The sequence below is a fragment of the Lonchura striata genome, chromosome 2 (assembly GCF_050655825.1).
Source record: "Lonchura striata isolate lonStrDom1 chromosome 2, ASM5065582v1, whole genome shotgun sequence".
Taxonomy (NCBI): Eukaryota; Metazoa; Chordata; class Aves; order Passeriformes; family Estrildidae; genus Lonchura; species Lonchura striata.
In genome coordinates, this window is record NC_140704.1 from 133,749,631 (window position 1) to 133,768,870 (window position 19,240).

Genomic DNA, 19,240 nt, shown 5'->3' on the forward strand with positions numbered 1-19,240 from the left:
ACGGGCAAAGATTCAAAAGAGGCTCTCACCCCGATGTGGTTGACCAGCTTCTGTATTCCGTGAGGTCCGGGGGGAAAGAGAGGGGGAAAGAGAGAGAACACGAAGGGTCATCGCCTTATCTAGGCTCTGGACAGGGAGGGCTTCTCTGCCTCTCTGCCAACCCCGTCAGGGCAGGAAGGAGGGGACACTCTTATCCGCGCAGAGTCACAGGGGTCCCTGGAACCGGGAAAAAGCACAGCCCGAGCGCAATGTAACGGTGAGGGGCCAAGAACTGCACACAGCGCTTGAGGCGCGGCCTCACCACAGCCCAATGCTCTCACTGCCCTGGTCCTGCTGGCCCCGCCACTGCTGATACGTGCCAGGATGGCACTGGCCTTCGCGGCCGCCCGGGCAGGCGCCGGCTCGCTCAGGCACTGCCGCCGCCCCCGGTCCCGCTCCGAGGGGCCGGGCGGCGCTGCAGCCCGAGGCGCGCCCGGGGCCGCGCGCCCCCTGCCGGCGGCCGTGGCCATGGCGGGCAGCATGGCGGGCAGCATGGCGCGGGCCGCGCTGCGCCGCGCCGCGCTCGGCCGGCGCCTGCCGCGGCCGCCCGCGCCCGGCGGCAGGGCGGCGGCGGGCTGGAGCGGCCCGGCGGCGGGCTGGAGCGGCCCGGCGGCCGGAGGAGCGGTGCAGTACTGCGCCGAGCTGGTGCGGTGAGTGCCCGCCGCGGGGGGCTGCGGGCGCGGGCTGCAGAGCGGGGCGGCGAGTCCGGCCTGGGAAAGCGCGGCAGCGCTTCCCACCCGACGGGAACGCTGACGAGTTCCCGGGAAGGATGGCTGGGATTGCCCAGGCCGCCCTCGGGCTCTCCTGGCCCCGAAATAGCCCGTGTGGCCGGCGGCGGCGGGCCGGCGAGACCGCGGCGTGTCGGGAGCATGGAAACCAGGCGCGGATTTTGGGCTGCATGGATGATGCATGCACACAGAGTCACCGGTTAGTTTGTGTTGGAAGGGGCCTTTGGAGATGCCAGTGCAGGTTACACAGGAGCGCGGCCAGGGCGGTGCTGAATGTGCCCGGAGGGGCGCTCCGCCGCCTTCCCGGGCAGCTCCCGCCCCGCGTGGCTGCGCTTCTCCAGGAGCGCTGAACGGTCTTGTTTCCTTCTGTCGGCCTTCTGGAGAGCGGAATCACCCATGGATGTTTAAAGACATTGGGTGTTTTCAGATCTTGGCTACTGAGAACTAGCCATGCTTCTCTGAGTGCTCCTAGGAAAAACGGGCCGAAGGACATCTCACAGCTGGAGCAGCTCAGTACCTTCTCTACCCTAAACGCAAGAGGAAGGCTGTGTTTCCAAAACATCCCCTTTTTTTTTTGTCAAACCCAAAATGCTCCTAGAGGAGCAGGAGTGCAGTCAGGCACTTCCAGGTCAGGGCACTTTTTGTTCTTGGATTCTGGGCCGTAAACAATGTGTAGGGCCGCCCCCTTGGCTGCTTTGGAGTTCCCAGGAATTCAGTTCTTTGTAAAGTAAGATGTTAAACAAGGCTCTTAGTAAAGACCTAGGTAACTTCTCTTTGGATACTGTTGTTCCAGATGATTGACAAAAGCTGGGAGAAGGGTTCCATGTGTGCATAGAAAGAGTGGAACAAGATTATCTTCTCTAAACTGGTGCTTGTAAAAAGACAGAACGTTGTGTGTGGTCTTCAGTAATGTCTGAGGTAGGAAAACCAAGGGAAAGAAATGGGACAATCTTAAATGTTCAGTATAGCACCAAGAAGCTGACCTGTACATATGCACCAGAATGGATAGGCATATTGCATTTTTCATGGTTTTCAGAATACAGCTTTGTTTTCCTAGTCATTCTACACAGGAGTTGTTTCCCTGATACTTAGGAGACCAGAGGCTGTGTGTACACCTAATATACAGGTAAATCTTATCTGCAGGTGAAATGTTTCCAGTAACAAGCAATTGTGAACAGAATAGTTAGGTTCCAATGAGATGGTTGAATTAAAACTTTTTTCTATGTATTTTTGTTAAATGATAAAAGGACTAATTAGAAAAATGCATAAGAATTAAGAATAGTAAAATGAAAGGTGGTTATGCTTTTGGCATTATTTAATTGAAGCTGCTGTTCCCAGTAGTTCAGCTATTGCATGGAAATAATAACTATAAAAAATAAGTGGAAGGAATTGTTATTCAAACAGAAATAAAACACTTGGGGCTATGCCAGTGTCAGCAACTCCCTAGTTCTGAATTTAATAGTCCAACACATTAGGAAATACAACTGAGTTGTGCTTTAATAATGTATCTTTGTTTTTGCAATATGGAAGATGCCCTTTCTCTTCAGTCTTCTTTTTTCTGTTAAATAACTAAATTAACTTCAAGCTATTTGACTTAAAAAATGTTTTCCTTATAGGTATTTTATATATTTTATGTCTTTTACTGTCAAGGATGCCTGGTCTCAAAGACAAGCTTGTGGATTGATAGCTTTATTAGAAATTCATTATATGGAAAGTTCAGTTTTTACCATTACTAATTTTTCTTCTGTCTGTGGGTTCATATTTAAGCTCATACTTATTTGAAAAAAGTCAATTATTAATCAAAAAAACTTAATACTTGACTTAAGGTCATTCCCTCCTTTCTACATTCCTTACACTGATACATGAAGAAGGTTGGGGTGGAATGTGATCTACAGCCATATCAATTTTATTTTACTGAGGCTTAATGGATTTGCTGCACTTAAATTTTTAAGCCTGGAATAATTGAAAAAAACCAACCAAAACCCCACCATGTCAACAGCATTACCAGAGGGAAGACAATTTTCTCTGTTGTGTTGCTGTGTACTTCGTGTAGCGTATTTCTTTGTTTCCTTTCTGAAAGTAGAGGTGGTTCTGGGTTGTGTGAACAACATAGATTGGAACTGGGAAAATGTGGCTGTAAACCATGCAGCTTTGTCTAGGGTGGACAGTAATGGATATTTCTACAATTAGTCTTGAAAAAAATACTAGGTTTTGAGCTGATAGTACTTTTCAAAAAGTGTCTTAACTGAGGGAGGTTTAGTGTATCTGTTCTGTAATATGAAGGTGTTCTTTAAAGCCTACTACAGCTCAAAAATGTACATTTTTTGGTTGATATTTCTGTATTTGCATCAAGGTCTAAAAGAGTCTGACAACAGTTTATGGAAACAAAGCATTTGCTAGTTTTCAGCTGCTGTGTATTGTAGGGTTAAGCATCTCTGTTAAACTTAATTTCCTTTTTGTTTAATGCTAAAAGTAGCAACCATAATAACCCTTGGGTTTAGTTTGTCTTTCTATTTTAAGATCATATTCAAAATAAATATGAGTACATGCAAGAACAGCAAACTTAATGGAAATGAGTACATGTGTTTTCCTTGACACCTGCTTCTCCACTCTCCAGGCCAAACTTGGGAGTTCATCTTGTTCTAAGGAAGAATCAGGTTTCAGGCTTATCAGAAAGTACACAAAAATGTTCAAAACAAGCAGTTGAGCTTTTCAGAGGTGGTCAGGTGTTTTTGTTACCTGGAGTGATTTTGTAGTTCATGATTCTGAGCATTGTGTTTTTAATTTTGTGGCACACCCATGTGGCCAAACAAAGGCACATCACTCCAGGTTGGCAAGGAGTTATCTGCAGTGAAACTGCCAACTCCAGAGGTTTTATGCTTTGAATATAGTTGCCAGTAAACAAAAACTTACTGGTTAAGCAAGCACAATTCTGCCAAGCTCCAAAGCACAGAATTTTAAAGAAATGTGGTTTCGTGTTTGGAACAGAAATCTGCAAGTCGGACAATCTGGATTCTATTTGCAGTTCTGCCACAGCCTTGCTCGTGCCTGTAGCCAGATATCTTTGAGATGTGGATTTCAGAGGTGCACTGAGAGTTCAGACAGCCTGCCCTCTCACTTGGAGTTGGTCTTTAAAACAAGCCTAGAAGCTGCTACTTTTGCAAAGTCGGAGTTTTGAGCTAGAACTTATTGTGACCTTTCAGGAGTTTAGTGCTAAGGAATAGCACATCCAATTGACTTAGAGCTATAAATAACAAATGTGCATTTTGATTCTTTTATAGGAAGCGTGACTATGAAGGGTTTTTGTGTTCTCTGCTGTTGCCTGTGGAATCTCGAACTTCTGCTTTTGCCTTGAGAGCCTTTAATGTGGAACTGGCTCAGGCAGGTATTAAAATACATTTGTGAACTCTGGAAATTTAAAATAACAATTTTGATATTCTAAATTACACTTGTAAGTACTCTTTCTGTAGTTGGTGGTGTTTTGCCAAGGTTAACTTTTATAGAGTCAAAGGATATGAATAAATAAAACCTCCAGTTTTGAATGGCCCATGGAAATTACCCAGCCTGCCCTATTATTTTGTGTATGTGTATAATTTTTTATTACTTTTTTCTTTATGCATTTTAAAATTGAGTTATAGCAAAGAGGCAGTGGTTCTTGATACTGTTACGTGATTGCATCTAAATCCTGGTTTCATGTGCAGTTAATGGGTAAAGTGTAGCTAAATCCTAACTGTAGAAGGTTGGTCAAAAAATAGGATGCTATAATCAGGACCAAGTCTTTGTTGGCAGAAGCGAGGTGATGAAAAGGATGCAGGAGAGGGCAGTGTGTTATTAGAGAGTTGTGATATAGGAGTGGCTGCAGTCTCTCAGATTTGCGAGGTGGCCAGAAACTGCCAGTGCAACCAGGAAAGTTGGCAGTGCTTGCCAGAATGGAGTGATCCAGAAAATGAGCTGACCAGGCAAAACCCCTGACCAGCTTCTGTAGGCTATGCTTGTGGCAACCCATGGTGTGCCCTCCCTCGCTGCTGTCACCACTGCTTTTATTCCTTCAGGGAAGAAAGCTAAAGTGAGGGTTGCCCAGCACTTAATCTCTGTGGGTTTTTAAATTGGGTTGTGGTGAAGATTTTGCATTTACTCTATGTAGTGTTCCTAAGCTTTATGAGGAATAAATGTCAATTCAGAAGTGAGCTCTTTCTCTGCCGAGTTTGCCTGTATACTGTGTCTGTCCTTTCAGCATAGATAGACTAAGTGTCCTAAAGACACTGAATTTCACTCCAGATGTATTCTTTCCAGATTAAAGACTCCATAACTCAGAAGACGACAGGTTTGATGCGGATGCAGTTCTGGAGGGATGCTGTGGAGGACATATACAGCGATAACCCACCACATCAGCCTGTTGCTACAGAACTGTGGAGGGTAAAATATGCCTTTCTTGTCCTAAAATTGGCTTTAAGTAATGTCAGTGTTTTGTGTGTGCTGTGCTGTATCCATTCTAACCAACAACACTTTTTCCAGAACACAGTGCCATAAAAGTGCTGTGAAGAAAATTAACTCTATCCCAGCCAAAACCAGCAGAGTATTCAGATAGAAGTCATTCTGATTGTGGGATACCAATTGCAACCCTCTCCAGTAGCTAAGACTGTCAGATGTACTCCTTTCTGACAGAACAGAAAATTGGTTTTGAAGTGGAAGAAGAATGGTCTTTGGTGAGATTTCACTGCAGGTATAATTTCTATAAAGGAAGACCAATATAATACCATCCAAACAAAACTGCTTGCAAAATAAGATGATGAAAAATAATTCAGGAAGTATTTTTAGGAGCTCTGATAGCTCTGAGCACTGCAGAGCACTGGAGCGAACTAACGATTCAATGTGACTTGGTGACTTTTGCAGTCCAGATGGGGTTTTATTTCCATATTACAGCAAATACCCCAAGAGTGACCTATTTGAAGCCCATGACTTCACAAATGTCTAAGAATGTCATTGCAATTCTTAGAAAAAAGGATTTAGAAAGACACCTGAACTCACAAGCATTGCAGAACTGTTAATAGAATTAATGTGTCTTTGCACAGCATATTCTATGTATATTCCTTTGTTGCTGTTGAGTTTATATGAGGACAGTGTGGCTTTCCCAGAATAAATTTAAGTTATGATATTTAAATGTGTTCCTGAAGTTTTGTATATCCCAGAATACTTGTATTTGGGTTCCAAATTTTTATGCACTAGTAGATAAATAGCCTTTAATAGTATTTCTAGAATTATTAATAGCTCAGCTCTTGGTGACTTTAATAAAAACTTACACAGCAACTGTATTATGTGTGATCTTTTCTGTTTATTTTGAATGTATGAAAAGTGAGACCTAATTCTCTGTTTATTTCTGTGGAAGAAGCCAGTGTTTTCAAACTTCGGAGAAATGAGGATCCATGTTTGAATGGATGTAATGTACAAATTGGGTAATTTAGCATGGTTGAGTTTGGTCCTTGAAGTCTTGACCTTTTAGTATTTCAAGGTTTTAATTTAAAAAATGATACTGGAAATGAACAAGTGAGACTAAAAACTGACATTTGTAGTTATAATTTAAAATTTGCCTTTTCATATATTGAGTACTGTCTCAAGCAGAATTTATAGAATCAACAAGATCTGGTCTTGTCAAATCTTGAAAAATATTTACTAATATGATGGATGTGAAGAAGAAGTTGAAAGTGAGCAATAAGGACTAAATTGTGAGAAATCTGCTCCATAAATTTTGTTTATAGATGTTTTTACATGTGATTGTAGTCTTTCTGAAAACGTTTTCTAAAAAATTCAAAATGTGGAATTCAGAGGATTGAAGGTAAGATGATAGAATAAAGTGGCACAGGAAGGAAGTCAAATATAAGACAAGAACCAAAAGAAGAATGTGTGAATATGAGATGCTGTATGTTATTTTTTTAAACAAACCCATAATATTAATTGTATTGCTTTGTTAGCATTCTGTCTTTACATATGTATTGGTATGTTGTACTGACATTTTTTTGAGAATTTACAGGGGAAATATTTTTATTGCTAGGCTCTGGAGGAAACTCTGTTCTTTTTGGAAAGTGAACATAGTTATCTGCAAATATTTTGTGGGAACATATGACTCCAAGAATAAATTAATTTCATAAACATTTTTAAAGAAATGCTTTTAGTTTGCTGGCGCAATGTCTGGTATTTCATTTTCTGTATGCAGCAGCTTGCAGTAAATGCCAGTTGAAAAATTTTGTATTTGAAGAAGAGTCTAATTTTCCACTGACTTGCCACTTTGGCTTAAACCAGTGAATACAATTCTTGTATTAAATACCTAAAATGTATTTCAGCCTTCAGAATACAGTACTACTATCACTTTGTATACATTAACGTGGAGGTTTTATTTGATAATTTTCAGGCTGTCAAGAGGCATAACTTGACTAAAATGTGGTTCATGAAGATCATAGATGAAAGAGTAAGTATTTACCCTTCAGAGTCTGATTCTGGCTTTAGTCATATTTGGATTTTCTTTTCCTTATTTTTGTAGGTTTGCATGTAAAACAAAAGCTTATGTAATTTTCCTGACAGTAGTATTTCTCTTGAAAAATGATACTGCTATATTTTAAAAAATTCTTCCTTGATGCTGCTCTTCATAGTTTCTATTCTTTCTGCCAAAATGGCTAATAGAATCCTTTGTTTATTTTTGTATTAAGTTGAAGTAGTTTGGTAGTTCATGTGTATATAAAATCTTAAATATTAAATGACCTATCTGAACCCTTCTGCCACACTTTCATGCTACTCCTTATCATGGCTGTGGAGTTTTTTCTAAGCAGTGGTGTAAACTGGAGCAATCAAATCACATGAAGTTTAAAATAGCCACCTTTTTTCCTGGGAAAAAAACAAGGTTAAGAACATCACTGGTGCAGTAATGTTGCTACAAACTCTGACACAAGGATAAGAATGAAAAGCAGAGTGCAGGAATCTCATAAGCTAATTTTGCTGCTGAAGTAAGTGTCTCGTGAAGCTATAAATTGAGCAAATTGATGGTCAGTTACTTGCAGAGGGTCATTACTATGAAAGACTTCAGACTTTCTTAATGTTAAGACTTTTTTAGTCTTTAAGAGTGGTATGTTTCAACAGAAACTGCTAGGACAGGAGGAGTGCTGGAGGATGTTATGGTTTTGGGTGTATTTGATTATTTTGGGTGTATTATTTATTAGCACCACTAAGTTGTTCAGAGGGCTGGAACACCTCTCCTGTGAAGAGAGGCCAAGAGATTTGGGGAAGAGAAGGCACTGGGGAGACCTTCTAGAAGGGGCTTACAAGAGCTGGAGAGGTACTTTCGATAAGGGTATGTAGTGATAGGACAAGGGAGAATGGCCTTGGGATGAAAAAGGGTAGGTTTAGATTAGATCTGAGAAAGAAATTGTTTACTGTGGGGATGGACAACAAAGAGGTGTTCAGAGGTTGGGTGGGCCTCTGAGCAACCTGGTCTGGTAGAAGGTGTCCATGTCCATGGCAGAGAACTTGGAGCTAGATGATCTTTAAAGTCCCTTCCAACCCAAACCACTCTATGATTCTGTGAATTTACAGATTTTCACATGAATAACACTTCTGTGCATTTTATAGATTTATGTTTTTAAAAAATACATTCCTATTTATCTAAATTTCTGTCTGCTTCACATGCAAATTAAATATTCAAATTGACAACCCTATAATGTAAGAATACCATATAATGTTTTGGTTTTGCTGTTTCTTTTTTTATGGAGAACTCTAATTTCATATTATTGCAGAAAGATGTATTTGCTCCTTGGCTGCAGTTGAGCATAGTTATTTGTTAGACTTGCTATATGCTTTAATGACTGCTTCTATCCTAGTTTATACTCTCTCTCTGTCTCTCAATTTTGTCCTTTTTTGTTTTTGGTGGTGCACTGGATTGACATGACTGTAGCAATAAGCCTGCATGAACAGCAGTTATGTTTGTGTTCTACTGAAGCTCCGTGTTTATATTCCAGGAGAAGAATTTAGATGATAGAGCGTACCGTAACATCCAGGAGCTCGAAACATATGCTGAGAACACTCAGAGTGCTCTCTTGTACCTCACCTTGGAAACTCTGGGTAGGTGTTTTCCCTCTTTCTAGGTTTTGCTGCAGCCTCATTAGTGCAAGTACAATATTTATTGATATTTCAAAAAGCCCTTTCTTTTCCCACTGGAGTTTAATTGCAGTAAAAGTTGTCCTAGGTGGAACTTCAGTATCTTTTGAATGCTGAACCATAAATGTGGAATTGTACTGCAGCTCTCTCTGTGCTTTCCTTGGAAGCTGCTCAGTGCAGAGCTTATTGAAGTGCAGTTCCTGCTGTTCTTTGTTGCTTTGTTTTCTCTGTTCTTGCTCCTCTTACCGAATGTGGAAGATTCAGCTCTTCACTGTGTTTCGATTGTCCTACTTCTCAGAATACAAAGTGCTGTAAATATCCTGCAGCTGTTGTTCTATATTGCAGTGATGGACACTGATTATCTTGAAACAGTTAACTTCCCAACCTATAAACTTCCGTTGGTGGTGTTGTAAATTTGGGTCTGAATGCTCTCCTCTTCCTAGAAGTAGGTTAAGTATCAATAATTGAAGAGCTAGGACAAAATGCAACAAAGATGGTCCATGTGATCAAGATCTACTGTCTGTGTCATGTCTAATGTAAGAACCACAGATTGGGAAAGAACTGAGTCACTGTTGAGGCAGGACAGGAATGAAACTCCAGTTCAGAGGGCTAGATGATGTGAACACTAACTACGTTATTCCAAATACATCACTCTTTTATAGAGAGCATCATGCAGACTGATTTCATTGGTCTTAAAAACATCTCACACAATTGGTGTGCCGTGAATGACGCATGGTGGCAGAATATATCTATAAACAATGTGAACAACAAGAGAGAGAAATATTTACATTCCTTTGCAACTCTTCCCAAGGCTCTAGCCTGGCTAGAAACTCTCCTTTCTCTTTGACTGAACTGAGAATACCCATAGAACTGTTCATTTGTAGTGAAGAAAAGGGTAGTTTTCATGTAGGTGTCTGTTGCATTATGGAAGTATTCCTAATATGAGCTCTGATTGAAAAAAAGGATGAAAAATATTATTATTATTTAGTGTTTGGTATTGTAGTAGCAGTATGTTCCTCTGGCTTATCAGACTAATCTGATCAAAGGCAAATACTGATGTTAAAAGTTAAAAATAGAAAAAAGAGAAGTAAAAACAGAGAGATGGTGAGTACATTCTTTGGAAGAATTGAGGAACTTATTTCTTAATATCTGATGTTTGCTTCCTCAGTAGGAAATCAGTGAAATGTTGCAAATGCCTTTCTGAACCTCTTACTGGAGAAATGTAGGAGTATGAGAAATGTCAGTGTCTTCCATTCTGAGAAATCCTGAATAAGTTCAGTCATGCTTGGATCACTCACTCTTTGTGCAAATCAGATAAAACAGTCTTTGAAAATCTGTGTGGAGACTCTGGATATTCTAAGTGTTCTATTGTCATATTTAACTTCTCTTAAAAATACAGATGTAACAAAATACCTAAGCAAAAGTCTCCTTCACTGTATATTAAACAGTTAACTTTTGTTATTTATTTTTCCTCACAAATTGAGAAACAAATCAAATACAGCCCCTTTCTTGGTGTTGCCCATCAGCAGTGTTTTCCATACTAGGTGGACCTGGTTTCATTCAGGTCATGTTTGCTAAATTTCTTGTGCTTTTTAGACTCTTATTCCTGACCAGTCTCCTGTTGTATCTCTCCCAGTGTATACTCTCCCAGTACTAGTGCTGTTTTTATTCTTGCTGATTTCAGCTTATTTCTTTTGTCAAGCTCATTTTGGCTGGTAATACTGTTGTCTGAAGTCCTGATACTTCCCCTCAACTCCTGTAATTTAAAAATACTAATATTTGTGCTCTCTAACTAATTATCTAAGTAGTTAGTAAATAATAGCCATTGATTCCTCCAAGCCAGACTTAGCTTTCTGCTGCCGTTGCCAAAATCAGTCCCTGCAGTGTGGATATAGTCACTCTTTCACAGAGGATTCCGAGACCCAGTGAAGACCCAGACAGGCTTCTGCAGTGAATCTGGTACCCCCAGTGTTACTTCCAGATGTCGGTTAGGCTTACTGATCTATAATTGCTGTATCCTCATTTTTTTACTTTGTAGAATGATGCTTCTGTTAAGAGTTTTTATAAATTTTAATTTAAATTTTCATTTTATCCCCATTCAGCTTTATAATGAGCCCAAGCCAAGCTTGTATGGTCTTTCCACAAAGAGCGATGGTGCTACTCTGGCTCACTCATCTCCTTCTTTCAGTTCTCACAGTTATGTGACTGTGCAGTAACTAACATTAGTTTTCTGTTGTTCTGGTGATCTGATTCAGTTTGCCTCATTGCTCCTGACAGCACAAGGGAGGGGGCAGAAATATGGGTTTGGGGGGTGAAGCATAGGAGCATTCTCTTTGACTTCACTACACTGATGAATTAGCTGCAGCTAATCATGAAACCACACTGTAATCTCACACTTTTTCTGGCAGGAAAAGCAGTTCTTGAAATGTTGTTATCCTGGGAGAGGATATGCTACTGAAAGTAAGTTTGTGTACCAGTGTGTTATATCTGAATAGGTGCTGCTGTGCTAAGTCTACCATTTGCAGATACTGCAACAAGAGACATCTTGCTCCTGGATGTGGAAATGAATTAATTTTCCTGCTGTTTTGCACCTCTGAGATGAGATCTCAAGGTAGTTTATGCACATGGAGAGTTCTATCATGGACCAATGCACATAGCTTTCCTAAAGTATGACTGACATAGGCTTCAGAAAAGACTGTACCTTTCAAAAGGCCTGACTGCATGTTTCTAAACATGGTTTCTGTAATTTTAGGTGTGAGGGACATCCATGCTGACCATGCAGCCAGTCACATTGGGAAAGCACAAGGCATAGTTACCTGTTTAAGAGCAACTCCATATCACTGTACAAGACAGAAGGTCTTTCTTCCCATGGACATTTGTATGTTGGTAAGAGAAGCAAATAGTCTGAAATGGAACAGTGTAGTTTTTCTAACTCTGTTTCTCAAGGCTAGGTATGAGATCCTGATTTATTATGCCAGAAATAAATGGTATGTTTTTTCTTTTTTTTACTCATTCTGCTGTGCCCCGCTAATTGTCATGGTTTTATATCTTTTGGTAAGTGAGGGGAGTGATCTTCAAGAAACTTCAAGAAACTCTAGATTTCCCTTTAAGGTTCTTTTGTTATTATTAAATGTACTAATATTTTAGGTTTCAGGAATTTTTCCAGTAATGTATAAAAATGCATGTACAGAATGGGTCCTGGGGGTTTGTGTTTTGGGGTTGGGTGTGGGTTTTTTCCTTTTTTTTCTTTTCCTATCACTATAAAGGAAGCACTGTGAGAAATTTTACTTTGAACAATCTTCTTGTGCTTCTCTTTATTACCTTATCATAATGTGCTGGTGGTTTGTGGGTTTTTTTCTGTTCCATATTTTACAGTTAAAGGCTTATATTCCATACATTTCTGTAGGAGATGATATAGCCCTCCAATTTAAAGCGTACATCAAATTTGCACTGCAATTTAGCAGATCTTTCAGTTTATGTAAAATGGGATTAAAGCTCAGAATTTTTCATTAATGTTTCATGGGTTAATCTGTAGGCATCTCAGCTGTTAGTCCTTAATTTCCAGTCTTTATTTTTAAATGTTAATGCTGTTCTTTTTCAACTTAACCAAAATGTATGTAATTATGGTGATGCCTAAGGTGGTTGTGTTAATATTTTCTGTGTAAAATTTCAGTACAGTTACAAGTTTGGATTGGAAGATTAGTAATGTAGGTAACTGCAAAAAATGTATATATTAATATAGGTCAGGGTTATAAGACTGCAGAAAGGAATTGCACTCTCAGCCATTCTGGGACTGCATGTTATGGGAGGCCTTCCAAGTTTTCAGCTTTTCAAATATAGCCTGAAAATCCAGTCATTCCTTGCCATGGAAAGGCACTTCCACTTGCCACTGTTTCTGCAGTGAAACTGTAAAAACAGCTTGTATCCCTTCTGTGCAGTCTTGTAAGCATTTCAGCTGCTGGCAAGAAGTGTGGAGTTCTGAGTCTGTACCTCCTGCGAAGCCTTTCTGCCCACCTTCATACAGCTCTCACATGCCTGAGTGTTGTTGAGAGGAGTGGACAACTGGTGAAATTCTGAATATGCCATATTTTGTCTTAACATTGGTCACTGTAGTAGAATAATAACTTTGGAGTTGGCTCTTTGGGGTTGGAAGGGCTCTTGTCTCATGGTTCTGGGGTTGGTTGGTTGGTTTTTGGAGATGTCTGTTTGATGGTTTGTTGGTTAGTTTGTTGTTGGTTTGGTTTTTTTGTGAGCTTGGGATGTGCACACCAATCGCAAGATTCAAATGTCACTATGGCTTCTGTGGTAGCTGTTACTGGCTTTCTTCTGCTTAATATTGATTCTTGAATTACGGTTTTAAAAAATTGTCTATCTAAACTGATCTAAATCCCCCAAGCTTTGAAATCTGACATTGTTATCTTACTGACGACAAAATTTTAGGAAATGAACTTGTGCAGATATTCTGTACCAACTGTTCTCTTTGTTGTCTTGATTTTTTTTTCAAAGTGTCTGACCAAAAGAAAGGGAATTAAAAAATGAGAGAGCAGTGGTAGAACACTTAGGCTTTTTTTAGTCTTTAGCCCTTAGCTTCATTGCTGGGACAGGTTTTTGAGAAGCAAATATGGAAAGTATATTTTTAGAGGATTTTTTCTCTTTTTTGATTTTGGTTTTTCTTCCTGTGTCTAGCATGGAGTTTCACAAGAGGATTTCATAAGAGGCAAGCAAGAGAAAAACGTGAGAGATGTAATTTATGACGTCGCCAGCCAGGCCCATATTCATCTACAACATGTGAGATTCCTTTCCTTTTATTTATCTAAGTAAACACAATTGGTGCTAGTCTTCACAAAGCATTTGTTGTTAGAAGACTTAAAGCTGCATACTTAATTTCAAATATTTTGCCTTTTATTATTTTGAGAGTTTACATTAAAAAAAATCCCACCACACTAAAGATTCAACTATTACAACTACTTCTGTATTAATATTATCTTTATGTACAGGAGACAGTTTACTCACAGCCAGATCCAATTTCATATATATAAATGTTGTCTAAAATAATTATTACCGGAAGAGAAACTTCAAGTAGACATTTATAAATGCAGCTATGTGCCAGCATGGGATGAGCACCATAGAAAGAACATTGCATATGGTATTTTACAGCAATGTGGAATAGCTGTCAGGAAAACAGAGCATGTTGCCTTTAACTGCTGGTTCGTGTGTGGGAGGGGGGAGTCATTCCCTGACATGACCAGCCATGCCCAAAGCTATGTTGAGAAAGGTGCTTTCTGTTTATTTATTTTCTGTCATGCAGCCAAGTGAATTAGGAAAGTCTGTTTGGTTGGAGCAGTGGATGATGAACCCTGAAGAACTGCAGAGTCCTATTCTATTTTTTTCTTTCATGCTTTTATTCTAGCTGCATTATGAGATGCTTGCCTAGTGCACAGTACAAAAGCAGAAGAATGTTTTATTGGCAAGGCTTTGTCTTCCTCTAGGTGGAAAACAAAGCACTACAAAGAGTTTCCTATGTCTACAAGTACATTTACACTTTGATTATAGCATCCAGTATTCCAGTCAACGTGGTCTGGAAAGATAGCACTTCAGAGTAAATAAATGCCAGATTTATCTCTGCATTTGCACTATTAATATAATCCTCAATTACAGCATTACCTGTAGGAGAGCCCTTCATCTTTTTTCTGGAAGTCAAATGTGGCATCCCTGGTTTGTTCAGTCAGTGCCTACTGAGCTGGTTAATGTTTTGTTTTATGTTAATAATGTGTATATGTTCTAATAGTCCTCCAGTACCTAAAGGGAGCTTACAGCAAAGCCAGAGAGTGACTTTTTACAAGGGCATTAAGGATAAGGGGAAATGGCTTTAAACTGTTCTTTTTCTAAACAGCAGGTTTAGATCAAATATTAGGAAGAAATTCTTTCCTGTGAGGGTGGTGAGACACTGGCACAGGTTGCCCCCAGAAGCTGTAGATGCCCTATCCCTGGAAGTGTCCAAGGGCAGGTTGGATGGGGATTTGAGCAGCCTGGTGTAGTGGGAAGTGTCCCTGCCCATGGCAGAAGGGTTGGAACAGATGATCCTTTCCAACCTAAACCATTCTATGATCCTTTGTACCCTCCAGCTTTATTTTTCATATACTAATTAGAATTCACATTTAAGGCATTCCTGTTCATGTTGTTTAACCTGATGTCTCAGTTTTTGTGGTCACATGCCCAAGAAAACTGTTTATTCCATTTAGAAGCAGGGAACAGAGACAATACAATATACAACATCAAAACCGTCAATAATCTTTGTTCAAGCTGAAATATTTAGAATTTTTTTTAAATTCTCCACCTTTCAACCCATAATGTACACTGCATAAAACCCATTGCCTTTTGGCTAAGAAAAATGCCAAGTGTATGGCCTGAAATGCCTCATATTAGGGATGGAAGGCATGGAAAATGAGTAATGTGTATTTTTGGTCCACATGTTTAAATTTGGTTGCTGGTATTGTATGGAAACTTTGGGATAGAAGCAGGAAGAAAATTTGGTTCTTCAGAACCTTTCAGGTAATTTGATAATTCATAGTGCATTGGTTCCCTGGTTCCCACCCTGAGCCTACCAACTTCTGTAGAGAACAGGCCTCCTTTCTTCCCACTTCATTCCTAGAGCCCTGCCCAAGTTATGCACTGGGAGGGTCCTGTGGAAAGTATGCAATGTGATGATGTAATTGGAGACTAAAGAGAAAAGTATAAATCCATATTAGGGCAGCATTAGCATTTTATTCAACTGAATGTTGATCCTGGCACTCCTCCCATTTTTCTCCCCCATTTGTATGTTTTTTAATGGGTGGGTTATATCATCTTAATTAAAATTTTAAAAAATTCCTCTCTGAATACTTGCTTCTAGTCTCCCATCATCAGTGAATTGTTGACAGTACAGGAACTGTAGAGTGTTCAAACCACTTGAACTGGCCATAGCTGGCAGCAGGAACAGAGTATTGGCCTCCTTCATAATCAGATGGTGTCTGTTAATGCAAGGACAAGGGTACTTTCTGCCTAATGGTTGAAATGGGCTTTTGCTTGCAGCATTTGCTGGGTTTTTCAGGACCTTAGGTGAATCTAATGGGCTGGTGCCTTTAAATGCATCTGTTCTGCTGTATAAAATCACCATTTTGTTTTGCCTGAGGTTCTTCACAACCACTTTTCCTTTGTTTTAGTTGGGATTATAGGGTAGGGTAAAGTTCAAATCTGCAGAGAGGTTTCAGCTATCTCAGCATTTGTTACACAAACCATTTATTTTAGAGGATGAGGGTAACAATTACCACCCCCATTTCACAGCCAGAAGATGCCTAAATCTGAAATGCTGAATAGAGTCCCAGCTATGCCACATGAAGCATATTGTACTCGTGTGGCCCTTTATCTTGAGAAAAAAGTTTCTGGAGTATGGTCAAGTCTTCCTGACACTGCAACTGCTGACCAGCAGGTGGCAAAATATGATAATGAAAATTGCAGTTTTCCTTAGGAATTGTGTGCTTTGTCAGCATAAAAGCATATACAAAACAACATATAACAAAATGTTCTGTTGGTCCCCAAAAGCGTTCCCTTTGAAAGCCTACAAATACATTTACATTCTCCCTCTTTTTCTTCAGCACCTCTTCTCCTATTCCTCTTGTGAAGAAGGGGCTCCCTTTTGGCTTTTTGCATTTGTCTCTTGTCCTACATCATTATGGGACTCAGTTTATCAAGGGAGATAAAATGCTTTCTGAATGACATGTAACCCATTCTGGGTTGAGAAGGTCAATATAAACTACTTTATTGTTTAATCTTGCAATTAATAATAGAAGGGCAGAACATTTGATCAGGGAAGAATATTTTTCTATTTTAGAACTAGATATACACACACAGGTATTATTATATCTCAACATTTTAAAATAATTTTTCTTCTGAAAAGACTGATAATTTTTTCCTCCTAAAGTTTCAGACTTATTTTCTCTGTTGTCTGGAAAGGTCTGTGAAAAACTAAACTTTACAAACTCAAACATTCTTACCAGTATTTATAGAGAGTTAGTTTGTTTTAGGCTGTAAGAAAAGGCAACACAAGAAGGGATTTTTTTTAATAGACAGGCATTACAGGAAGACTTTTTCAACTTTGTTAGATGTATTGACTTGAATATGAGTTTAAACTGAAGATTTGATGCAGCCATGCTTTAGATTTTCATATTTAGATACTGAACAACTGAGATAATTTCGATGTCTCGGATATGTAACCAAAGCATTTACAACTAGACTCCTGGGACTGATGGCAACGTTGAACCAAAAAAGATGCACTCAGAAAAATGCATTTCTGGTTTTCCATCATTTCTGTCTATTGGGAAAAAAAAAAAAAAAAAGTTAAACTGTATTTACTAAACCAGATGCAACTTGGTACTTTGTTGGAACAAGGCATGCTAATTTACCTTGGTTTATAGTATGCAGTCTTGTGGTCTGTCAAATCATGTAAGTATTTTTGTAGGCCTCTCCCAGTATTACATACTGTTGTGTAACTACTTTTGTACACAGCTGTCATGGAATGAAATGTAACAGTTTCAGGATGTCAAAATAAAAAGGGATAATGCTAGTAATACAGTGTGTTGCCTCTAAGCATTATATGTAGTACTTGATATTTAATCAGAAATGTTAAATTCTTCTGATAAGTACTTTTTTTTGTGTTTTGTTTTTCCCTCCCACCTTACCCTATTTACTTTTAGGCTAGATCTTTCAGTAAGAAAGTTCCTGTGAAGGCGTATCCTGCTTTTTTCTGTACGGTGGGTGTGATATATGCACTCTTTAAGTGATGGACTTACTACTGGGCTAATACATTTGTGAAGAGTATTCAAATTAAGCATGGTGAACAACCACTTCATGTGTCCTATTTTGGGAGGATGCAATTCCGTAAACTCATAGAAATCGTGTGCCTGACTGTAGAACCTTACAGTTTTGATCAACACTTCTAAACATTCTCAAACATTGTCTTTTAACTACATCATCCCACCCAAGATGTCTATTTATTCACAGATTGCTGTTCTAATGCAAGAGCCCCAAATCCTGTCTATTTTCATAATTTGGTGTTTGATCTACTAAAAGATAATGCTTCTCTTCACAAAACTTGACTTTTTATATGCTTGGAATGATGTGATGATTACACTACAATTTAATACCACAATGAAACTGTCAAGCCTTTTTTGCAATTTCTCATACTGCTTTTTAAACTCAATTACTTGTGTACACCATGTGTATTAAGCTTTATTCTTCTTTTCTAGGTTGCTTTAGATAATTATTTATATAACATGCGGAAAGTGGACTTCAATATATTTCATCCAAGCTTACAAAAGAAGAGTACATTATTACCATTGTATTTGTATATTAGATCTTGGAAAAAAACATATTAAAGTTTATTTGGTTATTTTAATATGGATTCAGAGTGCTGAGTTTTTTTCTTTAATGTCTCAACTTGCTAGAATTGCAAAGTGTCTGACTTTACACTTCTGCAAAATGCAGTTCCAGGGAAACAGCAGATGCACATGAACTGTAGCTGTCAGCTTGCTGGCAGCTAAGTTTCTTCTTGGAATATTAGGCTGATATCTCTTTTTCACTTGTCTGCCAAGTCATATGTCCTTGTCTGAGATTGCTTTTCTAGTCTTTCCTGTAATAACAGCAGTATGACAGAATTCTTGGACAAACACTGTGCTAATGGATACCTCTGACAGTTCTGATTCTTTGCTGAGGAAAGGAAATTGAAAAAAGACTGCTTTGTTAGTGCCCAAAAGCAGTTACAGCAAATGCCCTATAAATCAGCTAAGTAGTTCTATTTAGTGCAAGGAGCAGGCTTCGTGCAAGTAGTGGTGATGCTTCAAAGTTGGAAGGATGAGCATGTATATTTGAATGCAAGAAAACTGTCAGGAAAAGCTTTAGCAGAAATTATTTAACTGTGCATTGAAGTGCCTAGAGGTAGTGGGAGGATAGCTTTGCAACCAAGGAAGAGAGCCCATACATAAAAATGTATGGATTAGCATGGATCAAACAAAATACATGTATCTGTGGTGTTTTCACTCTGCTCCTGGTTTGGCTGTGTCTTCCTCCTGGCCTCGTCTCTGGTGTTGCCCACAGCTGTCATTGCAGTGGGTTTGACTGTCCCGTTGTTCAGTATTCAGCAAATCTCTCAGGACATACTCCTGTGTGGCTTCCCTGAATTCCTTTTCTTTGGTACTGTGAAAACATTCCTGAACGTTTCAGGTAATTTTAGTCCTCTCTCTCTCTCTAAAGATACTGGTCTGGGTTTTTTCATGGGAAATTACTAGTAGCTTTGT

The 19,240-nt window shown here is 39.3% G+C and overlaps 1 protein-coding gene across 1 annotated transcript; it reads left to right on the forward strand.

Moving 5' to 3' along the window:
- The first annotated feature begins 507 nt into the window (after positions 1-507).
- NDUFAF6 (NADH:ubiquinone oxidoreductase complex assembly factor 6) lies at positions 508-18,348 on the forward strand. The gene is made up of 9 exons (XM_031504049.3): positions 508-689; positions 4,049-4,148; positions 5,061-5,183; positions 7,174-7,230; positions 8,771-8,873; positions 11,662-11,795; positions 13,596-13,697; positions 17,642-17,698; positions 18,194-18,348. Exons 1-9 carry the CDS (start codon positions 508-510, stop codon positions 18,320-18,322), a joined length of 987 nt encoding a protein of 328 aa, XP_031359909.3. The 3' UTR covers positions 18,323-18,348.
- Positions 18,349-19,240: the final 892 nt, after the last annotated feature.

Coding starts and splice junctions, on each gene's coding strand:
- NDUFAF6 (XM_031504049.3), top strand. CDS start 508: ATGGCGGGCAGCATGGCGGGCAGCATGGCGCGGGCCGCGCTGCGCCGC. Junction 4,149..5,060: donor TTAATGTGGAACTGGCTCAG/GCAGGTATTAAA, acceptor TATTCTTTCCAG/ATTAAAGACTCCATAACTCA. Junction 8,874..11,661: donor CCTCACCTTGGAAACTCTGG/GTAGGTGTTTTC, acceptor CTGTAATTTTAG/GTGTGAGGGACATCCATGCT.